Source organism: Cibotium barometz, chromosome 33, assembly GCF_041138505.1.
Source record: "Cibotium barometz isolate CiBa-2024 chromosome 33, ASM4113850v1, whole genome shotgun sequence".
NCBI lineage: Eukaryota > Viridiplantae > Streptophyta > Polypodiopsida > Cyatheales > Cibotiaceae > Cibotium > Cibotium barometz.
Window position 1 is genome coordinate 24,417,369 of NC_141078.1, and position 26,461 is coordinate 24,443,829.

The window sequence follows — 26,461 nt, forward strand, 5'->3', positions numbered from 1 at the left end:
TGGACTCACAATCCCCCTCTCAATCTTAGCACCCGCCAATGACAATATCGAATTGTCTCGAACCACCATGATCCGACATGCCGAACTTCGAGAGACACTTCCCCCTTCTGTCCGAGCAAAACATGAGTAACTTGGATCCATGCTTATGAAACCTGTACACTCCCACATCATGAAGTCTGTACCCTGTTCCTCTACCTACCATGATCCCAAAAGCTCAACGATTCCTCTCAAAATCATCTACACACTCCCATGATCTCCAATGCTTGCCCGGTCTACTTACATGTGCCCACTGAGGACGAAGAACCATAGCATGATGGCCAACCATGCAAATGATCTTCTCCCCGGTGTTGACATCCCAGTAGCCCAAGCCACCACAAGGGAATCTGGCAAGCACCGGCACTATTGTAGCAGTCAAATGCCCAAAGAAAGCTCCCACAACAACCGTCTCCAAGCAAGAGATCTGGCTGCCTGCTCTCAACTCTTGGCCGTTCACTCAATCAACATTCCGTGTAACTATTTGGCCCTCCAAGCTCTTTTCACATGATGGAACTCATGCCCGGACACTTGGGACAGGTTGATGGATACATGGGAGCAAGGTTCCTAAAGCTGGCATTGGACAAAACACCAGTCTTGGTTCAAAAGCAAGAAAAAGCAAAAAGTCAAACTATGTCGACCAAAAGAAGAGGACACCATTGGAAAGAGGACATCGAACTGGATCAAAAAGCTAAAAGTTGCTTTTCCAAAAAACAACTCCAGGGCCAAAAAGCAAGGCCTTGAAGCTATAAAAGCACAAATCAAGAACTTTGCCTATTATTAATAATATTTAAAAGAGAAAAAGCAAAAGCAAGAAGATAAAGCAAAAGCAAAGCATGGCAAAAGCAGGCACCCCCATCAAGTATATAAGAAGCTTGCACACTCTTGGAGATTCATACAAATTGTGGAGAGCCTCCTTGGAAGATTTATTGGGTGAAGAACTAGAGATTTATCGTCATTATCATCATTATTATCACCTTCTCCATCCTTAACCTCTACCCCGCTGAAGAAACGCCACCTCCTCTCTTTTGGTGAAAGAACCTTGGACAGCCGTGCATCTCTGTCAACATCTTGTCCTCGAGTTCCTTGTGAGATTTTTGTGAGCAACAAAGACTTTATTCATATCTTGGTACTAGCCCGGTGTAAGATTCGTGTGGGTCTTCCTAGTGGTGAGCTCAAGCATCAAAGATCTTGTGTCTTGACACCTACATCAGCCCGACCTCGACATCGGTACTCTTGTTTGATATTGTATTCATTTGTTGTATTGGTTCTGGCTTGGAAGAGCCCGTGGATTGTTCTTGAAATGGGGTAGGGCCTATTCCCTGCTCAGCGTGGTGTACTGTGTGAAACGCCTATACCCATTTCTCTCTCCCCCTTCTCTCTCTCTCTAATTATATCTCTTGGACACGTGGTTGAATCTGTCACTGGTGACTGCACGCTCCGTTGGGCTTACAGTGGTATCAGAGCAAGGATTTCTCTTGAAGAAATCTTTTTTGGAGTGACAGAGCCATGTCCAAAGTTGAGGGAGACCAAGGACCTCAAGAAGGGAACAACTACGAAGCCAACATAGAACTTCTAGAAGGAAACCAAGGCTACCAATCTATCTCTCATGAGACTGCAGTCATGACATCAGCAAAATATCGAGATTTTCAAAAGTTAAGACAATATCTTCAAGAAGAAGAGTTCCTAGCTTGGAGAGCCAAGAAGGAAAAGGACCAAAGAAGGGCTCGAATGTTTGAAGATTTCATCAAGGATTAAGCCACCGAAGCCGAAGGAGTTGAAGCTGCTAAAGCCTATCTTCGGGCCAAAGGAGTCACCATTGCAGAAGGATCCAGAGTTACCCGGTCTATTTCTCGTGGAGGAAACAGGGAGGCTATCCCTAGGCCCGCTCTCTCGGATGCAGCTTCTTCAGGACAAGCCTTCATCATCCGGCAAAATGGACTTCAAGCCGAGAGAGAAGAGCGTCAAGTTTGATGTCTTTTATGGAAAACAGGATACCCAGAAAGCTTTATCCTTTGTCAAGCAATTTGATGTTGCGTTTGGAGGTGATGACTACTCCGAAAAGTCAAAACTTCGCATGGTTTGTATGCATTTGAAGGATGCCACCTTTAATTGGTGGCTAAAAGTAGTACAAGAAGGAACCGAGCCGAAGACGTGGATCGACTTCAAGACCTTGTTCAACAAGAAGTTTCTACCCGCAAACTTTGAAGCTGATGTGCAGAAGGAATGGGATGAGGTAAAGCAGAAAGTTGGTGATAATGTGGCATCTTGCCTTAACAAATTTTCAGCGTTTCTTTGAAGTTCACTTCATATACTCCCATTCCACCACTAATGGAGATGCGAAAGTTGGTGAATGGATTGCAACCTAAGCTTATGCAAGTAGTTAACATAGCGGGACCAAAAACATTGGAAGAAGCTCAAGACAGCTTTGAAAGCGAAGACCTTGTACATGCAAGACAAAGAACAACAATCGGGATCCATCTCAAAGGAAGAGTTTAAAGACCGATCTCCATCAAGAGCCGAGTCTCAAGAGAAGAATGGGAGTGGGGACAAACCCCACTCTTTCGAAGAAGATTGTCCCTCAAGCAACTCGAGGAATATGCCAAAGAAGGGAAGTTTTTCCAATGTGGAAAGAAGGGACACTTGGTTGCGAATTGTCCCAACCTGTGAGAGCAATAAGATAAAGAGACCAAAAGATCATGAGATTGACATCCTACTAGGAAGTTTGTCAAAAGAAGATTGCATTGGAGCAGTCTTGTACCATGAGGGCCATGTTGTGGCTTATGAAAATCTTACATAAGGATCTCTAGGATTGTATTGGAATATTTTTGTGACTTTTTTTGTCATCATAAGAGTCATAGTGACTATGGAAGACTTCTCGAGCGGTCCTAGTGACGAGATGGCCTTGAGGATAGTCTGAGCGGTTTCCCTCGGGAACCAGACCTCTGCCGCAGCCTGTCTCCTGCCGCCTCCCGCCTCTAGTAGCGCCACCTATAGCACCTATTGGCTGCCTTCTTTGGAAGGCTACCACCCATTGAAGAAACGCCACCTCCTCTCTTTTGCTGAAAGAACCTTGGACAGCCATGCATCTCTCTCAACATCCCGTCCTCAAGTTCTGTGAGATTTTTGTGAGCAACAAAGACTTGATTCATATCTTGGTACTAGCCCGGTGTAAGACTCTTATGGGTCTTCCTAGTGGTGAGGGAGATCTTGTGCCTCCCGACTTCAGCCCGACCTTGACATCGGCACTCTTGTTTGATATTGTACTCATTTGTTGTATTGATTGTGGCTTGGAAGAGCTCGTGGATTGTTCCTAAAATAAATTCTTGAAAAGGGGGTACGGCCTGTTCCCCGCTCAATGTGGCGTATTGTGTGAAACCCCTATACCCCCTTCTCTCTCTCTAATTATATCTCTTGGACACATGGTTGAATCTGTCACTGCACGCTCTGTTGGGCTTACATCCCGGCTGTAGTGAGGAATGCCTAATCTCAGCTCAATGGCACCTCCAACAAGCCTCTGAGCATCCGCGTGTGAATAGCCCTTCGCCTGACTACCCCTTGGCTCATGGTTGCCCATGATTTGAATTGCCACCTTTGTGTGAAAGCCAACCCTTAAGCTCTAAACATGACCAAAAGAAACACCACAAGCATCCCACACGCCGTCTCCTCATGGATGCCGACAACTAATAGCATCGAAAAAGAATGCACTACCTGACTTTGTCTCCTCATGGTGCATGCAATAAACACCAGTCTTGAAGATCGTCGTAAGGACCAACCCCAAAGCATGCAGCCCTGTAGTCCACTGTGACTAGCTTGACAATGCTGCGTCCAGCCCAGGTAGAAGCCCACACATCTAGCGCCAGCCATCACCTTGCCGTCAAGCGCCGACACCATAAGGCCCGGCGACAAGCAGCTCATATTCAACCAGCCCTTGCTTCGAGTAGCTGCCTCCTCTTCCCGACAACCACATAGCTGCCCCCACTGTGTCCATGCAAGAGAGAAACGTAGCCATGGCCTTTGCCTTTGCTCCAAAGCCTTCACCCATGCCCATTGATCTCCTAGCTTTGGTCAAGCAAGAAAAACAAAATGCAGCACATCCTTCCAGCTTTTCAGCAAGATCAGCCCCAATGCTAGCAAACAAGAAACGCAACTCCTGGCTCCTTACCTTCCAATGCATGAAGAAAAAGATCCATCCACCTGCATATATCGGCAAACAATTCGTCCAAGTAGATTTACAAGCAAATACTCCCACAGCGGAACATCAAAGCTTGTGCTCTGATACCATGTCAGAATAGATATAGATGACAACGGAGTGATTGCAACAAGATCAACATCAAGAATATATTGTTGACAAACAAGCAGTTACAATGATCTTGTCTCTTTCCACCTGCGCTGGGCCAAGCCCTTTAGCGGGTGGAAGAGCTCCAGAGTGTGCCTCAGATGACTCTCATGAGTGAATCATGAATACAAACCTTGGGGTTCTTTTTATAGGGTCTGGTTGTAACGTGCGGAAGCTTCGGGGGAGATCAGTAACTTCAATGCTCAGAAATCAGCACACTTGTCGCGACGGAATTAATGCACAAAACTGAATATAGATGTGCAGAAAAATAGAGAGAGAGAGAGAGAGGGAGAAGAGGACACAGTATTGGGTCCCGAATACCCTCTGTAGGGCCCCCACCACGAATGGTGTATTTGCTTTGTTAGAATGATGCAAATCTAAAAAGAAATACAGAAAACTTGACCTTTCTTGGTTGAGATAACTCTGCCCTTGACCTGCAATCCTTCACCCCTTCTGCGTTAGCTTGTTCTGGGCTGTCCTAGCCCTTGCTTTAGCTTCAGCACTTGGTGATTGATGAGATATCTGGACTGAACTGAGGCCTTGGTATTTATACTCCTCTAGGACAACAGTCAGCTGTCCCAAAATCCGCCCACAACTGAATATTACAGCATTAAATGCTAATTAAATCTACGCATGGCTAAATCCAATGGTTGGGCACTGAAGCGCATGGATCTAAGGGCTGGGCACTGTGCGCCTGCCTCATATGGAGGCTGGGCAGCCTGTATGGGCTGCCCCATAACCATCCCATGGCTGGATAACCAGTCGACTACCCACTATATGCCCCTAGAACTGTCCTACAGCCATCCCATGGCCTACCCATGGCCTACCCATGGTTGGTGGGTACAGCTAGGGCCTTCCTGGCCCTTATGGGGATTGTCTTGTACTTTCCCCATGCCCACATGAGTTCCTAGGGTAGCCCTATGGGCTGGCCCCTTTTCCTAAATGCAATTCCTAACTGTCTACACAGTGTTCTGGCATCCGGTATCATACCAGATACACAGTGTCACTGACATCATTCCAGAGGGAGACTCATAGCGCGGACTGGTATTGTTTCATGTGCAGGACAATGCACACCTGACCTTGGACTCATGTGCAGGACAATGCACACCTAACCTCGAACGACCAAGATGGAACCCTGGCTGACTCGTCCCGGACTGGGCTCACATGGGACCAGTTTACCATCCTAGGTCCTGCACCTTCTGTACAGATATGTCTATGTGGCATCCAAGTGCGGGATGCACATGACACCCCCTTCTGCTTAACTTAACAGCAGCTGCATAGACTCCAAATAATCCGTCAATAACATCGGATAGTCCTCAAAAAACTTTGTCAAGCCATACCGCTTCGTGGGTCCCTCGGTCTTGAAACTTTGTGAGGAACTGTCTGGGTCTTCGGCCTGAGCCATGCTTGAAACGGTGCAAAAGGATCTGTTCTGGAACCATAACTTCTGCTTCATCAACAATATCTGGTTTCGCCTCGTCTTTAACTTCTGAAGGGATCAGACCTGCATATGGCTTTAACCAACTGACGTGAAACACATCGTGCATAGTCCAACTCGGAGGTAGCTTCAACTGCATTGAAAGCTCATTAATCTTTTTCTGGATGGGAAAGGGTCCGAAGCTCCTGAAAGACAACTTTGGGCATCGCTTGCCCACCTGCTTCAACCTTTGCTTCATAATCCGAAGATAAACCCAATCCCCTTCTAAAAACTTCTCCCTTCAGTCTTTATAAGCCTGTTGAGTGTAGACCTCTTGCGCTTTAGCCAACCTGTCTTTTACTGACTCTAAAATCTCCTGGGTAAGACTCTGTCACTCTGTTCGCTTCAGGTACCGAAGATGAGGTCTTGGTAAAAAACGACTAGAAAAGTCTTCCAAACGTTGCCTCATATGGAGTCCTGCCAATAGCTGAAGAAAAAGAATCATTCAAACAACTTGAACTAAAGGCAAATATGATTCCCACTTACCTTGCTGATCATGGACATAACACTTCAGCACATCAAAGGCCAACTGGTTGTATATCTTTGTCTAGCCGTCCATCTGTGGGTGGAATGCACTGGAAAAATTCAATTTAGTATCAAAGTTATCAAACAATGCCCTCCAAAAATGATTGGTAAACTTGGCATCTCGGTCTGACACTATGGTCCTAGGAATCTCGTCAATCGGGTACTAATGCTGGGCAACATCCTCGGCGGTCACATTGGCCCTACATGGAATAAGCATAACAAATTTGCTAAATCTATCAACTATAGTTAAGCACTGAGTATTATGCTTACTCGGACTGGGAGGCAGATTCGTGAGTGACAAAGTCCATTGAAATATCTTGGAAAGGGCCCCCATGAATTGGCAAGTGCTGTAATAACCTTACCTTCTTTCCACGAGGAGCTTTCACCTTTTGACAAATATCACAGCATTGTACATATGTAAACACATCTCGCCTCATCTTTGGCCAATAATATTGTCGTTCCAATTGGGCGTGGTCCTGTGGCATCCAATGCCGTTCCCACTGTGTACGGAATTCCTTGGAATCCGCGTACGTGTGCTTCATGTCATCTAGTCCTGTATCAACAAGGTCGAGTCTAGTGGTCTGAATCGAAGTCACTTGTCCCTTCCTGCTCAAAGCATCGGCCACTGGATTAGCTTTTCCTGGAAGGTACTCACTCATACCACCGAATTGCTGGAATATTTGGCTCCAACGGTGTTGTCGGTCACTCCACTGTGCACTTGGCATTGTCTGAATCCAGCGTAATGCCTGATGGTCAGTGCGAACCTCAAGGTCACGGCCATAAAGAAAATGTTTCCAATGTTTCAAGGCCTGTATAACTGCACAAGGAGTTCACGATCATAGACTGAGTAATTTTTCTCTGCGGGCAGTAACTTACAAGACATGTAAGCTACTGGATGACCATTCTGTTGTAACACACCGCCAATTGCAATGTTACTCGCATCGGTGATCACGTGAAATGGCTCGTCCCACGAGGCAAGTGCTAAACAAGGCGCTTCTGATAAAGCCACCTTGAGGTTCTTGAATGTCTCCAATGCTCGTGGAGTCATTCGAATCCGTTGCCTTCTTGTCTTGAATCCCTTTAGTAGATTGGTGAGATCTGCCGAGAGGTCAGAAAACTTGACTATGTGGGTGGAGTATGCCTGGCATATACCCACGAAGGATCTAATGTCATATGTTGTCTGAGGTACTTCCCAATTGACAATCTCGGCCACTTTAGCCGGATCAAGTTGAATGCCTTTTGCACTAATTATGTATCCCAGATAATGCACCTGGAACAAATAAAATTCCGACTTCTTTTCATTGATGTAGAGCTCGTTGCTTTCCAGCAACTTAAGGACTTTCTCCACATCAATATCATGCTACTCAACCGTGGCTGAAAATACCAGTATGTCGTCCAGAAATATGAACACACTTTCCAATCAAATCCTGAAAAACACGCATCATCATGCGGTTGAATGTAGCTAGGGCGTTCGTCAAGCCAAATGGCATGACCACAAATTCATAGTGGACCCATTCCGTATGGAAGGCTGTCTTGGAGATGTCCCCCTCCACAATCCTCAGCTAGTGATACCCACTCTTTAAATCAAGTTTCGAGAATACCTTAGCTCCATTCAATCTCTCGAAAATATAATCTATTCGAGGCATCAGGAATCTACTCTTGATAGTCAGCTTATTGAGTGCACGATAATCAACACACAACCTAGAAGACCCATCTTTCTTCTTGACAAATAAGATCGGTGCTGCAAATGGCGACACGCCGGGGCGGATGAAAGGTCCAACTCCGATTCCATTGCCTTGGAAAGGTGATATGGAAACTTGCTCGGGGCTTCCGAGCCTGGGAGGAGGTCAATCTTGTGGTCCTCCGGTCTGGACGGGGGAGCTGGGAAGGGAGATTGTCCCAAAGAAAAATCTTTTGGAACTTTTCATGGAGAGCCAAGTACTTCTTGGAAGCACTAACCACCGTCCAAGCTGTCTGGATGTATATCATCGCACAATGTGTGCCTTTGCTAACTGCTCGCTTAGCCTGCAAATGGCTTATGAGTGGAAAGTTCGGAATTCCTGGCTCACACTTAATGGTCACTGGGACGTTTGACACATTCTGATTAATTTGGAACGTGTGCTTTGAATGGGAGAGGAAGAATTAGGGTTTGAGTTCATGTGGGAGACATACACAGAGAGAACAAGGGAGAGAGAGAGAGAGAGAGTTGTGGGGATAAGTCAACTCACCATCATGAGTGTGTGACTCCCCTATCACACATGTATATTGCACTAGTACACATAGTGCACTTAGTACATTAAAAGTACTAAGTGTACTATGTACTATAACTTATGGGCTTGTACACACTATAAGGGTGGGCATAATGCCTTTACCCCAACAACCTCCCACTTAAAGGCAAAGTGCCCTTAAGTAAAGGAAAAGAAAAATCAGCATGTACATGATAATATACAAGGCCATATCAAGGCTGAAACTGGCCTCATCCAATGCCCATCAAGTGTCTGCAATGAGCAAACCGCTCTGGAGGCAAACTCTTTGTCAACAGATCAGCCGGGTTGTCATCAGTATGAATCTTAACAAGCTGAATTTGCTTGTTCTCTATCACCTCTCTGATGAAGTGATACTTCACATCCACATGCTTCGTCTTTGCATGAAAGACAGGGTTCTTTGCCAACTGGATGGCACTTTGACTGTCACAATGCAACAATGGAATATCCCTTGTATAACCCAAATCAACCACTAACCGAGATAGCCATAATGCCTCCTTGCAAGCCTCTGTGGCTGCAATATACTCGGCCTCTGTAGTAGATAAGGCAGTGCACTTCTGCATCCTGGATATCCATGACACAGCACCTCCTGTGAATGTAAACACATAACCGGTAGTAGACTTCCGGTTATCTGGATGACCGGCATAATCCGAATCCGTGTAACCATGCACTAATGCATCCTGTTTGCCAAAACAAATGCACATATCCTGTGTGCCCTTCAGGTATCTCATGACACCTTTCACTGCTTCCCAATGCTTCTTGCCAGGGTTGGCCATGTATCTAGAAACCACTCCCACTGCAAATGCAATGTCCGGCCTAGTAGCAACCATGGCATACATGAGACTGCCACAAGCTGAAGCATACGGAATCTTGGCCATATCAGCCCTGCCACTATCTGACTGTGGGCTGTCCATAGCACTTGGGGGCAAAGGAGTACTAGTCTTCTTCCCCCCATCCATATTGAACCTCTGCAAAACTTTGCCGATGTATTCCTTCTGAGACAAATACAACACATGCTGATTTCTGTCCCGAAGTATCCGCATACCCAAAATGTGATTTGCATCACCCAAATCCTTCATATCAAAGGTTTGATGCAGCCTCTGCTTCAAGGCATCCATCTCTTTACGAGATTTCCCGGCAATCAACATATCATCAACATACAAGATGAGGATCAATAGACTGCCATCCAAAGCTTTCTTGGTGTACAAGCAGTGATCTATGTCACTTCTCCTGAATTTCTGGGATTTCATGAATGTATCAAATTTATGATACCATTCCCTTGGTGCCTGTTTGAGCCCATAAAGACTCTTTTTCAGCTTGCATACAATCTTCTCCTTTCCACTCACTGCATAACCCTCTGGCTGTTGCATATATATCTCCTCATGGAGATCACCGTGAAGAAAGGCAGTCTTCACATCCATCTGAATCAAGTCCAGATCATCATGCGCAACCAAAGCTAACACATCTCTAAGTGTGGTCATTTTGACCACTGGAGAGAAGATCTCCTCAAAGTCCACACCATATTCCTGCTTGAAGCCCTTAGCCACTAACCTGGCTTTGTATCTTGGCTTTGCATCAGGTGCAACTTTGAGCCTGTAAACCCACTTGTATGGCAAAACCTTCTTGCCTGCAGGCAAATGCACCAACTTCCATGTTCCATTTTTGTGCAGAGAATCCATCTCTGACTTCATGGCACGCTCCCAAAGAGCCTTGTCTGCCCTCTGTAAAGCCTCCTTATAACATGAGGGCTCCCCACAGTCAGTGAGCATCAAGTAGTCAACCCCTGGAACAAACCTGTCAGGGGCTCTGGAGGGTCTTGTGGACCTCCGTACCCAATGACCATCATTTGCAGGTTGCTGTCCAGCCTGCATATCACCCATTGGTGGCTCCTGTTCCATGCCATAAGGCTGAAAAATCATGCCCGGTATTTCCTCTAACTGTGGTATATCCATAGGGATATCTTCTGCCATCTCTGGCTGTCCATTTGGACCATTTTCAGCACCATTTAAGGGCTGGTTTTGCTGCTGTAATGGCTGATTTACAGCCCTTGGTTGTTGTCCATGATGTCCATCATCATCAAAGATGACTCTGCCAGGCTCCTGTTGCCTTGCAGGCTCCTTATACATGCATGTTTCATCAAAAATGACATCATTGCTGCGTATAATCTTTCTATTCACTGGATCCCAAAGTCTATATCCCATTTCACCTCTGTCACCATATCCTAGGAATATGCATTTGTGAGACTTAGGATCAAGTTTGGTGCGCATTTCCCTGCGTATGTGCACGTACGCAACGCAACCAAACACTCTCAAGTGCTTGTATGACGGAGGCTTCCCTGTCCATACTTCTTCTAGCACTTTCCCACCAAGCCTCGTGTTAGGTGACCTGTTTATAAGATGAACGGCTGTCATAACAGCTTCAGCCCAAAAGCCATGAGGTAACGCAGCATGTGACAACATCGAACGGACCTTCTCCTGAATGGTCCTGTTCATCCTCTCTGCTGTCCCGTTTTGTGGAGGATCATAAGGAGTAGAGAGCTCCCTCTTGATGCCTTTAGCATCACAAAAGTCCTGAAACTGTTTGGACATATACTCTCCACCATTGTCGGAACGCAAAGCCTTCAGTGTTTTGCCTGTTTGATTCTCAACATGAGCAACAAACTTCTGAAACACTGAGAATGTATCACTCTTCAAACGAAGAGGATAAACCCACACCTTGCGTGTGGCATCATCAATAAAAGACACAAAATATTTTGCCCCTCCCAAAGAAAGCTGAGGCATCTCACATACATCTGTATGCACAAGCTCTAACTGAGCATCTTTCTGTCCAAGAGCTTTCTTGTGGGGGCACTGCAGTTGCCTGCCATATATACAATGCTCACAAAACTGAAAACTTGAAAACTTTAGAGAAGGCAAGTAACCCAAACGAGACAATTGCTCCATTCCTTTGACACTCATGTGTCCCAATCGGCTATGCCACAGAGATTTCCGGCAGCTCGGTTGCATTTACATTAGCATGGTGACAAACACCTGCATGCATGAAATAAAGAGTGTCCACCTTAGAGCCTCTGGCAACAACCAGTGAGCCCTTACTAATTTTCCACTTTCCACGACCAAATGTGGTAACATAATCAACATCATCAAGCTGTCCAGTAGAAAGCAGATTCTTCTTGATCTCAGGCACATGCCTGACATCATGGAGCATAAGCTGTGAGCCATCTGAAAATACAAGCCTCACATCACCTCTGCCAAGAATTTTGCATGCATGGTTATCACCCAGATAAACCACTCCTTCATTGCCAGCAGTATACCTGACAAACAAGTCTCTGCAACCTGTGACATGAAAGGAGGCACCTGAATCAATGATCCATGAGTGCATACCATGACCACCTGTAAGAAGTGAATGGGCATCAAGTAAAGACGTAAATAGGACCTCATCCTCACTGTCCCATGCATGTGACACATTGACTTCTTCAATCTTGAATCCACTTTTGCCCTTTGGCTTTACATCTTTGGCTTCATCTTTGTCTTTGTCTTTGCCTTTTCCCTTTTCCTTTTGATCATTTTTCCATTTGTAGTATTGCTTTTTGATGTGTCCCTTCTTGCCACAATAATGGCATTCCAAATCCTTTTTGGAGCGAGACTTGCTCCTTCCCCTTTCTTGGCTTTTACCCCTTTGCTGGGATCTCCCACGTGCATTCATTGCATTGGACTTTCCAACAGAGTTGTTTTTCCTGTTCATCTCTTCTTGAAGAAGAGCACCCTCAATATCTGCATATGACAGCATAGCATTCGAATTGCTAGTGGCTATCCTGAATGTGTCCCAACTCTCTGGCAAAGTGCATAAGAGAAAGGTGGCTTTGAACTCATCGTCCATTGCCAACTTTTGATTTATAACTTGGCTGACAATACCATTAAACTCATTGAGGTGGGCTGCCATAGACGCCCCTTCCTTCATCTGAAGACCTATGAGTTTCTTCAACCAATACACTTTGCTTGAGGCACTTTGCCGGGCGTACAAGTCCTGCAATCTCTGCCACATTCCCCAAGCTGTCTTCTCTTCACGAATGCTGAAAAGTAAAGAGTCTGACACAGACAACATGATAGTAGATCTTGCCAGCTCATCCATATCTTCCCACTCTTCAGCAGTAAGAGAAGCGGGCTTTACACCCCTTTCTTTGATAGGCTTGTGCTGTTTCTTCTGGAGCAACACATTATAGCACTGGGTTTGCCAAATATCATAGTTATGTGAGCCTTCAAGCTTCTTGATGTGAAGCAATGAAGAGCTCTCACCTGTGGTTGCCATAGCAATATGCAACCTGTCAATGCCTGACTCCCTGCAAAATGTGCAAACACTGCACCAAAAGCACACAAAGTGCTCACAGTTGTTCTCCCAAGCTTTATCTCCCACTGCGGAAGCACAAATGCAACTTTTCTCCCACTGTATGTGATGAAAACACCAAAATCTGGTTGCTGCAGATTTAGGACAGCACCTTAAATGTGCTCTGTTGCCCTTCCAAAGTACTGTACAGCAGTACTAAGTGCTCACCAATGATTTACCAAACCTGTACTGGCAAGTACAGCAGCTGTAAATGAACCTTTTGCTCACTCAAATCAATGTGCAGCCATGCCAAAACTTGTACAAAACTGTACCAGATCTGTACCAGCAGGTACAGTAGCAATAAATGCTATCCTGGCTGTCCAAATGAGTGAAAATCAGACTTTTACAGTCCCGAACACTGCATACAACAGTTCCGAACAGAAATTGGGCAAAAGCCCCTTGACTGCAAGCTGATTTCTGAGGATTCAAGGCATAAAAGTCTTGCCTGCTGCTTTGCCAAGCTTAACAAGCATAAAATCTTGAAAAGCCCCTTGATTTAAGATCAATTGCTGATCATACATGGTACATTGACGCACATGAAGGCATCCAGAGTCTTCACAGTGCTTCCCCCTGGCCACATATACATCCAATACATGAAAGCCCCTTGATTTACAGGCACATTGAGTGCTTGACAGGCATCAACACGTTGCCCAAAGCATCAAATGCGATTGCCTGCATGCAAATCAATCCAATCGGCACAAAAGCCCCTTGATTTGCACTGCAATTTGCTGCAATTTTGCCCGAATGTGCGATTTCTCACATCATACAGCATGTATGAATGCTTAATTGCACAATTACATCAAAAGCCCCAAATTTCGACATCCAATTTCCTGCAAATTGATCTTGATTGTGACCAATGTCACCCAATTTTGCCAATTTTGCTCAAAAATTGAGCAATTGGGCACCTGTACCTGCTCAATTGATTGAATTGATAAGAAATTCCCAAAATTGAAGGCAAATACCTCTTAATTTTTGAATTTCTCTGAGATTTGCAGGCTGAATTTCTTTGTGTTGATGCTATTGCAGAAAATCTGATGCTGTTGTTGCAGAGGGGGGGTGATGAAGCTGCTGTAGCTGTAGCTGATGCTGCTGTAGCTGTAGCTGATGTACGGATGGCTGGCTACTATGATTCTCTGGCATGCCGTTGATCACAGAGGGCTTGTACTTGAATCACGACGTGCACCGCCTCCATAGCTTGAAAGCTTATGAGGCGTGTTCATTTGACAGAGCAGTGTTGCTGGCCAACACGACTCAAGGTGACCCAGGCTATGCGTTCACACTCAAAGACACGAAGCCGGTCTACTTCGCGTGCAGCATCGGCGATGGCATACATTGCCGCGTTGGCCTCATGAAGTTTTGTGTCAAACCTCTGTAGACGTGTGTTCAAGGCCGGGGAAGAGGCAGTGCAAGAAGCGATTGACGCCCGTACCCGTCTGCCTTTCTTCTTCGCTTGCCTGTTGTATTGACGCCCGCCTCCGACTTGTTGACGCCTTGTGGCTGCGCTTGGGTTACGTGTCCGCAGCCAGTTACGTGTCCGCCACGAATGGATGCACGAAAAGCCCGCCCAGCGGTTACACGCCTGCGAGTGATTCAACGCCCGCCACTTTCTCTTTCCGCCCACCTGCTGTGCGCTGCGATGGTTGCTGCTGCTGTTGTAGGCGCCTGGCTGCTCAGCGCTGACATGCCTGCCCTTCGCCTAAGTGGCCAGCGCTTCTACACGCTTCCCCACGTTCAACACAGACATCACATGCCTTGCTTTGCTACCTAAGCCAAGAGAGAAATCAGCGCCTGCACCTTCTTCTCCTCTACAGCAAATTCGACACCACCATTGTTGGAAGTTCAGGCTCTGATACCAGTTGAATGGGAGAGGAAGAATTAGGGTTTGAGTTCATGTGGGAGACATACACAGAGAGAACAAGGGAGAGAGAGAGAGAGAGAGAGAGAGAGAGAGAGAGAGAGAGAGAGAGTTGTGGGGATAAGTCAACTCACCATCATGAGTGTGTGACTCCCCTATCACACATGTATATTGCACTAGTACACACAGTGCACTTAGTACATTAAAAGTACTAAGTGTACTATGTACTATAACTTATGGGCTTGTACACACTATAAGGTGGGCATAATGCCTTTACCCCAACATGCTTGTCCCACTTGACATCAGGAAGAAACTTGTGAAACCACTGAATGGCCAATATTATGTCTGCCCCTCCTACAAGAGGGGCAACCATAAAATCACGCACAAATTCTATGCCTTGAATAACTAATTTAGCACCTAGAGCTTCATACTTGACGCTCGTTGTCATGCCTGTGCTAAAACCCTCAACTTGTTTGTCCACTGAAGTCAAGACGAAATGGGCATGCCGAGCGGCCTGTTCCGTGACTACGTCCTCCGTGCTGCGGCTGTCAAACAAGACAACTACTCTCTGGCCACCTATGTACCCAAAGGACTTGAGCAATTCATTACGCTCATACTCCTGGTCATGGGTACCCTTTTGCTTATCTTCGAGCTCCCGGCTAATAATTGCTCCAACGGAAGCATTGGGATTTGAAGAACTAGAGGCAGCCACTGGGGTCTATGTGGGAGCTGGGCTCACCACGGAAGTTGTGGAGGTTGCGGCGGCGGTCTTTGGAGCGGTAGTCTTCTCAAGACACTCCCGAGAAGTATGTCCTTTTGTATGACAAAAGAAACACCTACCCTCCTTGTACTAAGAAATCTCCTCAGCACTCAACTTGCCACCTGTCTTGCCTACCTCCGCTTTCTGGCCTGGAGTAAGCTTGGACGCATCGTTCGAGTTCTTGGAGCCAAAGGCTCCCATGCTGTGTCTTGGGGAAGACCCCGTCTGGTTCTGGCCTTTTTCCCCCGCCGAGGCGGTAGCCTTGGGAGTAGCTGGCTGGGAAGTCTTGGGCTTGCCACCATTATGCTTCATTTCTGCACTCTGCGCAAGCGAGAGTGCGTCTTCGAAGGTGGCTGGCCTAAACATACGCACCTCCCACTGGATTTGCGTGTCAAGGCCATACAAAAACTACCCTTTCTTGTCCGAATTAGATAAGCCTAATTGCAAACATAAAGTCGAAATTCTATTGGCAAACTGAAGGACTGGTTGCGCGTTCTGACGCGCTCCCTTGAACTCGTCTTCGAGTCGCTCAAGGTAGTGGGGCGGTAGAAACCGCTGCTTAAGGTCGCGGACAAACTCGTCCCACACATAAGCTGCCATACCTAATCTGGTATGGGCATGAGCCCACTGAGTCTACCAAGGAATGGCCTCACCTTCCAAGTACTAACTGGCTAAGATCACTCTGTCAGTATCTGTCTTTCTAATTGCGGCAAAGTAAGCTTCAAACTGATGCAACCACCATGAATAAAGAGTTGTGGGGTCGAGTTTACCATTATACTTACTGAAGTTCATTTTCTCGGGAAAATGATTCGAGGGCGCCGCTGGTGTCCACAGCTTTAAGGTAACACTCATGTTCCTTGCGTCGCATGGCTTCGTCTTCACGTTGTCGGATCTCCAATGCACGCATCTGCAACTCAAGCAAAGAGCTCGGCTGCGGTCGTGACCCTGCGAGAGGGTCCCTGTGTTGAGGATTTGGAATCTGGGATACGAAAGGAGAGGGATGAGGAGATGGAAAATGTGACGCTGGAGAACGGGTATGCTCTTTCAGAGCGTGGATCTGCGTCTTCTGCTCTTCCAACTTGGTCGTCTGGTCTGCGATTGCTCGCATCATCTGCTGGAACATCTCTGTAATACTCAAGCCTGGTGCCCTAGCTGGGCTGCCCGGTGCACTCTGGTCCCAAGGTTCTTGGTCTCTCTCGTCGTCGAAGCTCGCCATAGCAAGAAAACGCACTTCCTTTTTGGAGAGCAATCTGACCATCCACACTGTGTGTGGGAGACTTCCGGAGGCTGAAAACCAACCGTCCTTCGAGGGGCAGGAGTCGCTCCGAAAGGGGTAGTCCACTGGCGTTTGAAAACCAACCACACGAGCGAGAAAAAATCCTAGTTTCTTTGCTGAATCTTTACACTTGAAGTAGGCTCTGATACCACTGTAACATGCGGAAGCTTCGGGGGAGATCAGTAACTTCAATGCTCAGAAATCAGCACACTTGTTGCGACGGAATTAACGCACAAAACTGAATATAGATGTGCATAAAAATAGAGAGAGAGAGAGAGGGAGAAGAGGACACAGTATTGGGTCCCGAATACCCTCTATAGGACCCCCACCACAAATGGTGTATTTGCTTGATTAGAATGATGCAAATCTGAAAATAAATACAGAAAACTTGACCTTTCTTGGCTGAGATAACTCTGCCCTTGACCTGCAATCCTTCACCCCTTCTGTGTTAGCTTGTTCTGGGCTGTCCTGGCCCTTGCTTTAGCTTCAGCACTTGGTGATTGATGAGATATCTGGACTGAACTGAGGCCTTGGTATTTATACTCCTCTAGGACAACAGTCGGCTGTCCCAAAATCTGCCTACAACTGAATATTACAGCATTAAATGCTAATTAAATCTGTGCATGGCTAAATCCAATGGCTGGGCACTGAAGCGCATGGATCTAAGGGCTAGGCACTGTGCACCTGCCTCATATGGAGGCTGGGCAGCCTGTATGGGCTGCCCCGTAGCCATCCCATGGCTGGATAACCAGTCGACTACCCATTGTATGCCCCTAGAACTGTCCTACAGCCATCCCATGGCCTACCCATGGCTGGTGGGTACAGCTAGGGCCTTCCTGGCCCTTATGGGGATTGTCTTGTACTTTCCCCATGCCCACATGAGTTCCTGGGGTAGCCCTATGGGCTGGCCCCTTTTCCTAAATGCAAACCCTAACTGTCTACACAGTGTTCTGGCATCCGGTATCATACCAGATACACAGAGTCACTAACATCATTCCAGAGGCGGACTCACAGCACGGACTGGCACTGTTTCATGTGCAAGACAATGCACGCCTAACCTTGGACTCATGTGCAGGACAATGCACACCTGACCTCGGACGATTAGGATGGAACCCTGGCTGACTCGTCCCGGACTGGGCTCACATGGGACCAATTTACCATCCCAGGTCCTGCACCTTCTGTACAGATATGTCTACGTGGCATCCAAGTGCAGGATGCACGTGACACTGGTCTGCCAACCCTGGCCAACTGGTGCCAATTGGACATTTTTATCTCCATGCCCACAGTAATCCACCCATTGGCTGGTCCATGGCCTCCAAAACTAGTTCCACACATATACAATCTGGTGCTCATGTGCCCAAGCTAAGCCATTGTACATAGGGCCAAACCCCACGTAGTCAATCATACAAACGACCACAAACTATCTCCACACTGTCTCCCGAGGGAGCTCACAACATGAAGATGTCCGTCACATCAAGCACACTAAATCTAACATTCCTCTAGTATTGCTCCATAGATCTTGGCCATTGTGTGTGTGTGTGTGTGTGTGTGTGTGTGTGTGTGTGTGTGTGTGAGAGAGAGAGAGAGAGAGAGAGAGAGAGAGAGAGAGAGATTATCGCATTCATCTTCTAGCTCGCCGTTGGTCCTTGTTTCAAGACTTGTGTCTTCAGACACAACCTTGGGTATATATGGCCCGCAAACTTATTGCAGAAGTGGGTATTCATCAGGGTAAGACAAGAATTGCTGCATCACGGTGGAAGATTTTGAATGGGGCACAGACGGTCAAGGTGCCTGATTTTGAGTTGCTTTGACATTTGCTGATCTCTTGGCAAGAAGTCTTATTGCATACTCATTGGAATCCACCGCAGAATAGGCTTCATGCAAACTGCTTGCAGAGAGAGCCTTTTGTTACCACACGGGTTGTGACTTGGCCAGGGAGGGATGATTCCCGCAAGTAGCTGAACCGTATGGCTAGGTTGCGCTTGGTGCGGGTGGCTGATGCATTGATACCAAGGTAGGGCCGGGTTTTCTCTTTCTATCGGATTCGTCAGCATTTCAGGGTTCCCAGATCTTATAGTTTATTGTGGAGTGTGATTAAGAAGAAATTAGATTCATTTGGGAATATTCCAGCCCTCAAGGCTGCTACACCATGGGCTGATTGGATACTTATAAAGCTTGGGGATCTTATGCTAGGGTCTGCTAACCAAGTCTACCATTTGTTGGTTGAGGATAAGAGGTGGGTTACTGAAAAAGCCAACAAAGTCTGGCGGGTAGCTCAAAGATGCTCATGGTGGAAGCATACATCGATGGGTGTTTGGTGTTCCAAGATCCCTTTTCAAGGGAAAGTCTTTATTTGGCGGGTGTTGGTGGGAGGCTTGCCTACAGAGGATCAATTGTGCAGGAGGAAGCTTGCAGCAGGCCTTTGTGTTTTCTGCACCACTTGCCCAGAGAATAGCCGCCATTTATTTGTGCATTGCCTGGTTGCTAAACGTGTTTGGGATTTTGTTTCTCAAGCTTGGTGGTCCATTGCACACAAACATGTTTCGGTCAAGGATTGGGTTTTCGGCAATCTTCCGGGTGCAATAGTGGAAGCTGCACTTGTGGATTTGTTTCATTTCTTTAGGTGGATTGGCTTGTGGCACATATGGCTCACCTGAAATGCATTCATCTTCAATGGCCAGTCGGGTATACAGGGCCATATTGGACAAATTCGGGGCTTGCTGTTGTGGCAGCTTTCGGCCATGGCTTCCGCGCATGTGATAGGCCGAGAATTGGCCGCTTCTTGGATTCGGATCATCCGCACAGTTCCATTGCGTGCATAGTTGATAGAGGGTTTTTTTCCCAGCGGCATTGTCACTGCTTGGGAAAATGTATCAGTTGTCTGGACTGTCTACTATTTCTGTCCCCCCTCCCCCCTTTTCCTGAGTTTGTTTGTGTTCTAGCCCAGATGTTATTACCGTCCACAAAAGGCCCAAAGGGTCTATGAGACCAAAAAGCTGTTACATGTGATCTATGAGTAAATTGGATGTCAAGACAACATGAGAAAAGTAAAAGACTAGGATAGTCAAGGTCATTGTAACAGTTTTTACATGTGATCTATGAGTAAATTGGATGTCAAGACAACATGAAAAAAGTAAAAGACTAGGATAGTCAGGGACATTGTACTACATAGACCTGGTGTGGTGTGTCGTCCTCCTCGAGACCATGTACTTGGCCTCAATATCCACCACATGTGGAGCTGCCCTCTCTATATCACTGAAGCAAGTCCCAGATCTGGAGCTGGTGGGTGGAGGGTCTGGGTCGCTAGAAGCGGGGGCATCTGGCTCTCTGGAGGGACTTTGCTCTCTCGGGTTTGTGATGCTAAGTCTGCCGTGGGTCTGGAGGGCGCTCACTCCATGTTCTAGCTCTGTCCTGGTCCATCATGTGTCCCGGCAACGTAGTGGCTTAGGCTTAGCTAGGACTCTTTGCTGGGGGCCAAAGAAGTCACTGATAGATGTTTGGGTGGCATCCCAGATCATGGGTTGTTGTCTCAATAGTCTGTCTGTGTGGTGCCTGAACTCCAGGAAGTAGAGAAAGAGAGAACTATGAGCATAAACAAGTCTACTTAGTAAAGACAAAATTCACAAGGAAAGAGCATGCATTATTACTTGACTTTACTAGTCAACAAAAGTGTGATATCTAACCTACCTTTGTATTTACTGCAGGATTGATGAGGCAATAGAGTGTAAAAAGCTTGCAATCGACTCAATGAAGAGAAAAGGCAAAACCATTTCATTTCACTTGGATGAAGCTGAGGAGGAGCTTGAGGCATTAGTACAAGCCGCAAAGTGTGGGAGAGCAGTCAATGAAAACAATGAGCAGGCACTAAGCAAGATGTTGAGGACTTGTAACACAATGACATGTTAAGAAATAAATTTATTGTTGTTTTTTGGATCTGAAGCTTGCATGTTCGTTATGACTGCTCTTATTCTCGGTGGTCTTTATTCCTTTTCAAGAAGTGACATGATCAAGCAACTCCCCTTGTAGACACAAAACATACACTAGGGGGTATTCTCATCTTCTTGCATTGCTAAAATATGTGCATTCAAGCACTTCAAATGTGGTACTATCTTTGGAAAGCACTTCAAATGTGGTACTAGCTTTGAAAAGGTTTCAAATTCATCCAAGAAAAAGATCAAGAACTTGGTGCAAGAATTGGCAAAGGTTTTCGCATGCCGAACGGATCACATCATACATGAATGCTTCACTCTGTGTGAAAACTATCTTTCCTTGGTGCTTAGGTGCAATGGTGAGTTGATTGTACCAAAGGTATACATTTTGCAACCTACTACCTTATGTAAGATTGTTAATGAAACATAACAAAAAGGGATCCTTGATAGTTTGGGGAATCAACTTTCTAATGTTCTTCTTGGGAACTACAACAATTGGAAAGACCCTATCATTGCTTGAAGTTTTTAAGATGAATCTAGCCTATAGAATATTATTAATTCTTCTTTTTTTTGCATAGTTTGGATTTATTTTGCACTGATGCTTTGAAGTGGTTCGGCATTGGATACTAGAAGTTTTTTATGTTGACAAACAACTGGATTTAACTCATTTCAACAAATTGATCTTATCTAAAAACATGTGTAAATGCTTTAAATAACAATTTATTTTCCTAATGTAACTTCACATCAACTCAAACTTTCTTTTATTATAATTCTATGCAGATATTCAATCCTCAAGCCTTGTGATAATTGGGTATTGCCTATTTTGTTTGATTCTCTTACTCTTAAGCTCTATGATTCTTGATAATCATGGCTCCTTCAATTTTCCTTTGTGACTGTGAATTACCTCATATTCATTGTGTACCTTTGCATTTGGATTGTTGTGGCATCAGGTACAAGAGGTTTTGGGTGTTGACAAACAACCAAATCAACTCCTTTCAAATCAATATAATCTTATGCAAAAACATCAACATTTGTTTTCCTTTAAAGAACAATTCCATTTTCATGGTTTTGAACAATCTCTCTTTTGCTTTTTGTGCAGATAGTCTTTTCTTGAGTCTTCTAATCATTGGGTATTGCCCATTTTGATTGATGTTGTTACTCTTTGGCACTCTCATTCTTGATCTTTCTAATCATTGGGTATTGCCCATTTTGCTTGATGTTGTTACTCTTTGGCACTCTCATTCTTGATAATCTTTCATTTATTTGTATTTCTTGAGATGGTATGATCTCTCTTCCAATTGAAGCTTCTTGATTACCACTAGTAGCATATGCACCACGTTTTAAAATGGTAACAAGCAACCAAGTTTAATTTAAGATAGTTCACAAAGCAATGTCATTGTTTTACAAGATAAAGAAGAGAACCTCAATCTATTGTTGAAAGCTAGTAGATTGCTAGTTAGGACTATGTAATTGCTAATGGAGTGCTAGAAGAGTGTTGAAGTGATATCTTGGAGATTTGACTCATTTACAAACTCTGCACACTAACTCAGATCTTGGCAATAATTATTTCTCACATTTAACACTTGTTATAATAAATTGATGAGTGGCTTTTATTGTCTCTGATGTGTTTTCTTTTAAAGCAGTAGCAAGAAAGATGTGTATTTCAATGCAATAAAGCATATGCATGGCTAGTCTAAGAAGGAAGCATTCATGGGTTGTGGCCATGAAATCTTCCTTCTTAGACTAGCCATGCATATGCTTTATTGCATTGAAATACACATATTTCAATGCAAGAAAGATGTGTATTTCAATGAAATGCATATGCCTAGCTAGTCTAAGAAGGAAGCATTCAAGGGTTGTGGCCATGCTATGCGTACCTATATGCTAGGACCATAAGCTCACTCTCTATCAAGGCAATGGGATTACAAAGCTACCTAAGAACTTCATATTTAAAAGGATGAGATGTTTATCCCTCCATGTGTCCACAAAACATGCCCGTAATCCCCCTCTACACACTGTGTGGTCCTTCTGGACAATTTCTCAAATCTAGAAAAAACTTGAGAAGTCGTTGGCTATGGTCCTCCTGCCTTCTTTATTGGAAACTATGGTGGCATATTTTGTTAAATTTAAGTTTGAGAGGGAACATCGACATAGAAAACATAGTTCTCCATATGTGGTTCTAGTCAAGGTACAATCACACATTCTATAGTGTCACAATGTTATGTATGTGCAGTCACAATCTAGTCCACAACCAAAAACAATGACTAGTCATTGAAGCATAGAGCTCTACACATTATTCAACAAGTGTACCTTAGCTTGATGATAATTCTTAGAGGTTTTTATGTAAGCAATGATGTTAGGGGATTGACCTAAGCACTAAATTCAACAAAGACTCCTTGAACCTCTCTATATGAGGTACTATCCTATGTACTCTGTGTGTGTGTGTGTGTGTGTGTGTGTGTGAGAGAGAGAGAGAGAGAGAGAGAGAGAGAGGATGAAGTGTGTACTCAATTGATCAAATATCATTTTAGGATTGTGTAATCTTAAGCATGGACTAATTTTTGACGTAGTGTTTGACCCATTCATTTATTGTCCACATTGTCTTGCTATGTTCCACTAGTTTATGTTATTCGATAGAGTTGGCCTTGGTCTCTCTCATGTTAAATTTAAAGTCTAAACCAAGTTTCACTCTCCTTTACCTCCTCATTTTGTGTTTCTTAAGATGGTAGGGATGCCTACATCTCATAATTTTTACCATGGTATCAAAGGCATGTGTATTTTGCCATGTGGAGTCTAGTGTCCTACCACAAATAACTTCCATAAGCATTTGGCTCTAAATTCTATAATGACTATAACAATGCAGATTGATTGCATAAAATCCATCATGAAGAGAAGACTCTATGATGATATAATCATCATAGAATCCATCAGAGAAGACTCTATGATGATATAATCATCATAATAGCACATTGTGGAAAAAGCTATGGTTAAGACACATCTACTTGAGCAAGATATGGCTATGATTAGGAATGTTATCCACCTAAGTTGGCGTTTATGCATCAGTCTATGCAAAACATGCATATAAACAATGCATATCTAAAAAATATCACTATCCACATTCCTGCATAGTGTCTATGGAAAACTTGTAGGGCCAAAAAAGGGGTCCGAAATCACTCTAGATGGCTAAAATAACAAGAAAAGAGCCTTTAGACGACATAGTATACATTGTGCTTTTTCTTCTCCAAAGAGATCTCCCCAAGATAGGTCAGTCTCTACTCCTATTGTGTGCCTACTAACAATATCCTCTTGACTAGAAACTATTGGTGGCAGAGATTTGTTTCTGAATCAAAGGAAAAGAAATGGAGTTATCCTTACCCATGTGTACCGCAGAGATTTGCTTCTAAATCAAAGGAATTTTGAGCTATGGAAAGAGAAAAACATCTCGATTTATAACTTGAGCTTAATGTATAAAATTTTAAAAGTTAGCTAATTTTATGGAATTTTTCAAAACACCAATTAAATTGAATAAAAGCTTATTTAGATATAGAGGATTTTTATAACTCTTTTTTTTATTACTTTGCTCAAAAGTCATCAAGAAGTTGAAATCATTCAAAAATGGGCATGTCACTTTTCTCTATTAAATTTTTATCATTTCTCTCAAAAGACCCTCTTTTCATGATAATTTAAATCTTTACTAGTAATCGTGTTGATATTATTTTGGTAGTGATGAAACAAGTATGGTGTTACCCATATTTGTTTCATGATAATTTAAATCTTTACTTGTAATACTTGTAATAGTGTTGATATTATTTTGGTAGTGATGAAACAAATATGGTGTTGCCCATTGTCCAAAAAGCTCTCTCTCTCTCTCTCTCTCTCTCTCTCTCTCTCTCTCTCTCTCTCTCTTGCATTCATAAGGGCACCATAGGAGGCTTTCTCTTTCACTCTCAGCTCCATCCAACAAGTAATGTACACAAGGTCTTACTTGTATGGCACACATGGTCTGTCTTTGTACAAGTATGATAGAAAAGAAGGGAAGGGTTTTTCCTTTTTTTCTTTTTTTCTTTTTTTTTGGGGGGGGGGGGGTGGGGGGCACATAGTAGGCAGGTCATCCAAAGTGCAAGGTCTCTCTCTTGTAATGTGGTGGAAGAGGGAGTGGGGGATTATCATTAATAGAAGGGAGGAAGATGAAGGTGGTAAAGGATGGGGTGTTGGGCAAGAGAAATGGAAGGTTGTCAAATGAAGGGAGCAGGAAGGATAGTACTAGGCTAATTTTAATCTTTACATTAAAGCCTTGCATTAACTAGTAGGAGAAGATTAATGTATCTATCAAGGTTCCTACGAATAACTAAATAAATACACAATGCAAATATGCATGTTGTGCAATAATCTTTCTTCTTACTTGAGAACAATAGAGGGCTTGAATCACTTTTGTAAAGAGACTTATGTGGTTGAGCTTTACAAAGTGACTAGAAGTTACAAAGCTTTAATCACTATGTGACATCATGTTCCTTAGAGTTTATACAAATAACATTAATATAGACTTGTGTTTCTTTAACATGCCAAAAAGAGAACAAGAAGGACCTCCAACAATGGGTTATCACAAGCTAGAAGGGCTATGTAGGTAGTTAAATTAAAGTGTAGGTAGTTAATGTCATGAAATTTTACATATGACTATATGTTTATTTCTCTTATTTGTTTTCTTAGTTTTTTACATATGACTATATATTTATTTCTCTTATTTGTTTTCTTAGTTTTTTTCAGGTGTCTCAAGAGACTTTTATTAACTAAGTTATCTAATGATTATACTGGTATAAACTACCATGAATATTTTTATGATATAGAATGAGTTTATGTTGCCTATATTAATACAAAGTAGACTTCTACTCCCTTAAACCACCCCAACCCACACTCATACATATAGACTTTTAACATGTGTGAGTGAGTGAGTGAGTGAGTGAGTGTGTGTGTGTGTGTGTGTGTGTGTGTGTGTGTGAGAGAGAGAGAGAGAGAGAGAGAGAGAGAGAGAGAGAGAGGGGGGAAGGGAGGGAGGGAGGGAGGGAGGGAGGAATCACATTAAAAATATATCATCATAAAGTCATGAAAATAGATCTATATCCTATTGATTAATATCTATGATGATAATTGACGAGTGAAAATTAAAGAAACAAATAAAATTGAGTTGTTTCATGACTCTATACTAATAAAGAAAAATCAAAGCATATGTGTTATCTAAATATTTTATTTATATAAAGTTTATTACTTTTTGTAAATAAGATATAATGAGTTGCATGGGTCTGTATTAACCAAAAGCAAACTACACATGGAATCCCTTTTATTCTCCTTATTTGTATTTTCAAGAACATGTGTTTTTTTTGTGTGGAAACTCTCTCTCTCTCTCTCTCTCTCTCTCTCTCTCTCTCTCTCTCTCTCTCTCTCATAATCTCGGTGGCATCGTCAATCATCTTGGATTCATGTTTTTCTCAATGGCCATGGTACGTAGTACTGCAAGCTGGTGCAAATCCGGTCATGAATTCAAGTCATGAGATGAGCTTCAATAAAAATATTTAGCTTTATGTGCTTTAAGCTTAGCTACAAAACATTTATATTTGCCTTTCGTAAA

General features: G+C 44.1%; 1 protein-coding gene across 1 annotated transcript in view; it reads left to right on the forward strand.

Moving 5' to 3' along the window:
* Window positions 1-20,838, forward strand: part of LOC147619422 (protein KINESIN LIGHT CHAIN-RELATED 3-like) — a 34,038-nt gene extending 13,200 nt beyond the window's left edge. Inside the window, exon 2 of the mRNA XM_086773068.1 lies at window positions 20,614-20,838. Within this exon, the coding sequence (XP_086629194.1) occupies window positions 20,614-20,815 (202 nt within the window). The 3' untranslated portion in view covers window positions 20,816-20,838. The remainder of the gene's footprint in view (window positions 1-20,613) is intronic.
* The last annotated feature ends 5,623 nt before the right edge of the window (window positions 20,839-26,461 follow it).